Genomic DNA, 7,028 nt, shown 5'->3' on the forward strand with positions numbered 1-7,028 from the left:
CTGCACAAATATATGCATGTATCTAGTGTGTACGTATTTCTAATGAATTTGAGTGTAAACTGTCAAGTTCTGTGTTGGGTATGTAGAACATTTCTGGAAAAATCATGAATATGGTCGGTAAGGAGAGAGTTATATGTGTTGTAAAGGACAAGGAAAAGCTCTATTCAGATAATAATTGACATAGGATATTCAATTGGGTTATAACGATAGTCTAGACGTCTGTACATCATTTTTATAGGTGGCTATGTGGTCTTGTGGTATAACACTCGACCTCCAATCGGAAGGTCCTGGGTTCGAGTCCCGCTCTGAGTAGATAGTTGTAGTTACTCCTCGGAAAAGGTTCTTTGCTCACATTCTGTCATCGGACTCTGGTGTAAAGTGTGTCCCTGGTCATTATCAGCGTTAACTATGTCGCAACCCCCCCCCCCCCCCAAAAAAAAAAAACAACAAACAAATAAACCACTGTAATATCGCCGAACAGGCGTAATGTCTCGTCCTACATGTAATGTATTGCTGTTGGCTTGGGACACCTTGTTAAAGAGCTTTGAGCGGAGTCAACTTTTTCAAAACGCATGAATTGTCTGAGGTATTCTGTTCTTGTAAACACCTTTACTGTAGATGCCGTAATTATCAATACACAGTCTTCAACTCATTAAAGAAAGGTAATGTCACGTGTCGATATGCCAAAAAAAAAGAGGGGCTCGAATCTGGGTCCATTTCGTGGAAGCGTAATGTCTTATCCACTGGACAACAATGATAAACCACATACAAAAAATGAATTGATCTTCCAATCGAGTTATCGTGTTAACATTAAATTGCTGAGACCAGCTTGAATACATGTGGATGCCAAGAGCAGACGATGGATTAGAGAATGCCAGGATGGGTGGGTCCAGCTGCACTGACCATGACCTAAGAGTCTGCTCCACAGATGCTGTGGAGTGGGTTTGGTGTTGGAGCGACAAGCTGTTAGATGAACATTAATAATGTGCAGGTTTGCCATCCGAGCCGAAGTATGGACCTAGTTTAACAAAACATTGTTTGTAATGGTTACTATTTCGTGTCATTTTTATTTTAGATTTCCATTACAACAATGAGCCCATAAAGAATTAGGTCATGAGGCCTGCAGATAGGAGCCCGTCGGTCTGAATGATGCTCAGGTTCCATTTCAAATAAGCTAATGTGACCAAATGGATATAAATAAGAAAAAAAAACTTTTTTACAACGATAACAAAGAAAAAAATTTGTAACATTATCATTTAAAAAATAAACGAGCTTTTATACAGCGCAATATCCACTAAACGTGTCCAAGCCGTTTTCCAAAGGGTCCCTGACAAACAGCAACACGTAACATATAAAACGGGACAAGACACCGGTTAGGCCATATAACAATATTTTCGACAGAGACGACGCTGTTAACAAGGTGTTCATTTTACACCTGAGTACGGTGAGAGAATGTGAGTAAAGAGTCTTTTCTAAGGACTCAACAATGCGCCGAGCGAGGCTCGAACACAGGACTTTCCGATCCGAGAGCGAGTGTCATGCCACTAGAATTCACAGCAGCAAGAAAAAAAAGTTAACGTGAAGGAAAACATTTATAAACTATGATAAGAAATTTCGGAAAAAAATTGTCAAGATGATAAAGAAAGAAAATTGTAAAATATACTAAGAAAGAGTAGAAGTCATTGTTAAGTCCAGTTGGGTTGTTTTTGTTTTTTCCCTACCTCTTTGTCTCTGGATTTGTTAGATCATTCTGTTGGAAAGTACTTTCCCTTTGCAAAGATTGCAAGCAAAATATTCTGTCCATTTAACGCTACACAGACTGGGATAAGTTCCGATTCTTCTTATGGTCTCTATGACTGTAAAGAAGAAACACGAAATATACTAGGGCATATCTGATCTGCCAACATTCTTGAGTCGCAAAATGAGATATAGATACAGCTAAGTTTGACTTTATTTTTGTTTTGCATTTTTTTTTGGGGTTATCTTTTGTTGTTATTATTTTGTTTGTTTGTTTTGTGTGTGTGTGTGTGGGGGGGGGGGGGGGGGGTGATTGGATTTCCATTGTTTGTTTCTTCCTTTTTATCTATGTTTTCTTTTGTTTGTTTGATTTTTAATTATGGTACAAACCCACGTTTCAAACTCCGAGTGTTCCAAGTGATAATGCAGTATTTTATCACTCTCACTTTTCTGTCTTTGAGTTTTCAATATAGTAGTATATACGGTTGTAAATAGTTAGAAACCGTTTTTTGACGGAGGATGAGGATGATTGTTTTTTTACCTGTTAATCGATATGTTGAGTTCGATGATGTATTGAATGGTATTGTTTTGAGTTCGATGATGTATTGATTGGTATTTTGTTTTGAGTTCGATGATGTATTGATTGGTATTTTGAGTTCGTTGTTGTATATAGTGGTTTGTTTTTTTGAGTTCGATGTTGTATTGATTGGTATTTTGAGTTCGATTTTGTATTGGAAGGTCATGTGACCTACCTGAGCGTGTGTTTATTGAGTGTTCGATTTGCCATCGATTATGTATCGAATGTTTAATTGCGTAATAATAGGGCTATACAGCTGATTAAAAAGGATCCTATCCCGGTGTTATTAGGTTCCGACTGGTTCACCCGCGCCGCAGCGCCGCAGCGCAAATTGAGGTTACGCAGTACAGTCCAAGGACTCTAACGCTGAGCCGCGTTGTTTTCTTAAATTGGTTTCTTACTCCTGAGTCTAATGACTTATTAATTTAATCAATTAAAAGTCCATTGATTCCCTCAAAGGTCAAAGGGCAAATAGCTCAGGCGTAAGCCGCACAGCAGCGCCGCACAAAAAAAAATAGGTCAAGGTCATTCAGAGCAGCCGGTACTCTAAATCATTTTGATTGGTTCTTTCAAATTCTCCGATCTTGATTGGATATCATATTGTCATAGTTTCGTCCGTTTGATTGGTTCTTTGAAATATATTTTTGTCTGGACAGTGTCGTCGCAAAATGAGTGGTCTTGTGAAAGCATTAATTCTCAATGTAGAACCAGATGAAATGTTCCATTGTGTTAAAACCGTGATAGATCAATGTTTTCATCTTTGTCATCAATCACTCTTTCAACAACCAGTATTGGATAACCCATTGGGTTTTTGCTCGATGATTGATACATTATTTCAGCAGCATATCAACTGGTATAGGATAGTGATTCTAATTGCTTATGCTAGAAGAGTAGCTTTACGTCATCCAGACAGGGAAAATTTTTCTCAGATCGTTAGTCTTCATCTTGAGAAAAAACTTAATCATTGGCTCGAATCACATGGTGGTTGGTTAGCGATGCCTCGTCAGATTATACCAGAAAGGTATTGGATAATGCGTCTCATGTGTGTTTTACTTCGTGTACTTTTGTCTTGACTGATACTGAAATGGAACTTTTTGTGAAAGATTTGCTTCTCGATCAACAGATAGATGATCGTTATCAGAAAGCAATTGCAGGATATGATAAGTATATTCACGAACATTTATCGACCTGTCCGTTGATAGAAACCAGAGAACAATTGTATATCGTCGCAGACGAATTATTCTCTCAGATCAGCTGGGGTAGAATCATTGTTTTTTTATGTTACATTAAGCGTGTACTCCGTATTCACCCGGATAGAGAAAACTTTGCTTTATTTGTGGGTTCATATGTGGACAAAAAACTCAGCAGCTGGATTAAGACCAACGGTGGGTGGCCCTCTATGATACAGGAGATTTCGCCCGTCAATCGTTGGACGAATCGAGTACTTTTCCCCATGATGTTTTACTTTGTGATTTGGTGTGTAATCGAACAACTCAATTATCTTTTGAGTTAATGATCATATTGATGATTCGAATCATTTTTTATGTTTTGAATAAAAGAAGCTATATCTTTTCATCTTGTATTTTTTACTCTTTGATAATTATATTACCCAACAATTTGTTACAGTTTCGAAGGATTCTTTTTTTATGCTAATTTTCTTTGAAATTAAACGTGAACATTTCGAAACTGAAACAAAAGTAGTTTCCCATATAATAAAATTAAAATCTTCTTTTACCAAAAAAAAAAACAAAAAAAAAACCATAACAGACACAGAAAAAAAAACCGACATAAAACCATGTGTTGGTGAATAAAATTCATTTTGTTTTATTTTTTCACAACATCGAAAGCAATGTACTTTCACACACCAGTTACACCTTATACAATAATGATCTAAGGTCATTCACACATTCACATATCAAGCTTTTAAATCATCATTATAATTTTCTATAAATATTAATAAAAAAGAAAAAGCAAAAAACAACAAAACTTGACCAAATAAGATTACGATCTAAATAAAAATGTAATAATAATAATAATAATAATAATAATAATAATAATAATAATAATAATAATAATAATAATAATAATAATAATAATAATAATTATAATAATAATAATAATAATGATAGAATTATAAAAATATGATAAAACAAAAGATCATAGAAACAAACAAAAGAAAAAAAAACAAAAAAAAAACAACAAAAAACAAAAAAAACAACACTTTCATACACCATACACATCTTATAAAATGATCATTCACACACTCAATCATTAAACATTTTTTTTTATAAATGATTAATGGGTAGCAATGTTACATATATATCATAAACATCATTTTCATCATCGTCATAATCATCATCAACAACAACATATTTGTAATTAAACAATTTAAAGCAAGTCTTAATTTTATAAGCGATCAAGCAATCAAAAGCAAACGGTTAATGCTTATCAATTGTATTGTAATCGTCATAATCATCATCATTATCATCATCATCATCATCATCATCATTTTCTTCATTTTAAAAATCATATATTAAGGTATAAAGTAAATAGAATTATGTCTTGTTTCGTGTACACGAAATAAATTTTATCATAAGGAATCTTATTTTTTTATTTTTTATTTTAAACAACAAACATTCCAATTAAGATTACCCAACCAAGGTGCCTCGGGATAAATGAGTAACAGCTCTTGCCACTTTTAAATCGTTCATACGAAAATGATAGGGATTAAAAATAGATAAAAGTTTTGACAAACTTTCACCTTTACTTTTCTTCAACACGAAATATATAACGTACAAACCACATGTGGAACTGGTTATACCCTGAATAATACGCGGGTTGTGTTTACAGCTTCGACTATTGTTTTCCACAAATCTTTGAATTGTCGGATACGCAGAAGGCGGGAACCCAAAACTATCCATATATTCTGCCTTTCCCATCCCGTTAAAATACACAGATACCCAATGTTTTCCGGGACCGGAACTCGACTCTGTGTTAATAATGTACGCAGCTGGTTGACGAGAATTCGGGTTGTTCGGAAGTCTATCTTTAGGATAAACACCTCGAAAAATTCGTCTCGCCCTAACGTGTCCGTTTAACATCGTTTCGATTTCTATGTTGTTCATGATGAAAAGTCAGTGATCACCTGACGAGTGCGATCAATTTCTATTACACTATCTAATTCGCTGTAACAGAACACAATGATCGGATCAGCTAGTGGGGTCGAGAATTTAAGTTCTAGTCTAAGCGACTCGCTTTTTACCAGTTCAAACTGGTTTCCGTCTAATAGCGATGGTGACAGATCAAAACCAAAAAGACTACAACCCTGAGAGTAAGCATTATAATCTATTCCATTTCCGGCATCGTTGTTAACCAGTCCAGCTGCTAGCATAAGACTGTGATAAGCTCTGACATATTGTTTAGTACTGAAATTCGGAGTTAGTGCTTTGGACGGTATCTGTTTTCCGTTCAAGTACAGGGCTAGATAGGACAGATCAAAGTGTTGGAAATTAAAAGGATTCTTTTTGTAGTTTCCATTAAAGCTAGTGCTTTCGATTAGACCCAGTACGATCTTAGTCGGGGTTTGCGATAAAAACAAATTATCTTGCACTGCACTTAAATTTCCTTTTGGAATAGAAAAGGTTTTATGGACAACGCGCTTCATGGGGTATTTACAATTGCCGATGTGAAGTGCTTTCTCGTGTGACAGGGCCACGGCTGGGTTTAATTTAATCTTCCTAACATACAACGAGGCGTGTGTAATTACACTCTTAAACCCCTCAGCATCGGTCATGAGATGGAAAGCATCTTTAGACGGGATAAGCCTCAACTTTACATCAACTCCATTAATTAGATACCGTTCTTGATGCATGAAATCTAAATGTAGTTTTCCCATCATATCCACTTCTTTACTCTCTTTCACCAGCTCTTTCCGTGCATCGAAGCCAGCATTTGTACTATCCGTTATTTCTAATTTACCCGGGGTGTCCTCGTGAAAAAATTCCATTGTCAGGTGACTCCTTTTCGCACCTTGATCATAATTCAACATTGTTTCTACAAAACTCCTAAAAGGATAAACGTTCTCACTTGACGTCACCAGAACATCGTTCAAAGTCATATCCACTTGTGAAAACAAGGCATGAAACCAGGTGTTAACAGGGGCAACATTGCTATCGGCGTCTAAATTAGTTCCATCCGCCTTTATTACTTTAACGCGTACGTGCATAAATGTGTTATGCAAATCCAAGTAGTCTGACGTCCGCCCGCTGATCGAAAATTCGATCGGACCTCCACTCGACAAAGTAGAGATCGGATGGTATTCCACAAACAAACCATCCTGAACAGCAGTCTGGGTGACGGGTAATGAGAACAGATCGAGTCCGCTGTGTACACTCTCTGCGGAATAGGGATGTAACAAAGCCATGATAATCAACCAAAAATGTCTTGAGCTACGTTCTTCCTACGTCTCTTCCTGGTCTTTTGTCGTGTCTGAGTAGGTCGTCGTCGTTTTATACGCCGAGTCACACGTCCGGGTGGCGGCGGCGGCGGCGGCGATGAAGTTGAAGTCAAACCACCCACGGCTCTGTTGAGTAATCTTTTCCCACTCTCCCCCGCGCGTCGTTTTAAAGCTGTTTTAACATTTTGACCGGAAATGACGTCAGATGCTATTTGGGCACCGGTTTTTGCACCTTCTTTTAATAATGTTTTAACGCCC

The 7,028-nt window shown here is 36.7% G+C and overlaps 1 protein-coding gene across 1 annotated transcript; it reads right to left on the reverse strand.

The window, feature by feature from the left end:
- Window positions 1–5,435: 5,435 nt before the first annotated feature.
- On the reverse strand, window positions 5,436–6,737 carry LOC144978968 (uncharacterized protein F54H12.2-like). Its single transcript, XM_078925587.1, has one exon. It carries the CDS (start codon window positions 6,735–6,737, stop codon window positions 5,436–5,438), a length of 1,302 nt encoding a protein of 433 aa, XP_078781713.1.
- Between the last annotated feature and the right edge of the window lie 291 nt (window positions 6,738–7,028).

The sequence above is a fragment of the Berghia stephanieae genome, chromosome 8 (assembly GCF_034508935.2).
Source record: "Berghia stephanieae isolate SIO BIC M18660-M18661 chromosome 8, UCSD_Bste_1.3, whole genome shotgun sequence".
NCBI classification, from domain to species: domain Eukaryota; kingdom Metazoa; phylum Mollusca; class Gastropoda; order Nudibranchia; family Aeolidiidae; genus Berghia; species Berghia stephanieae.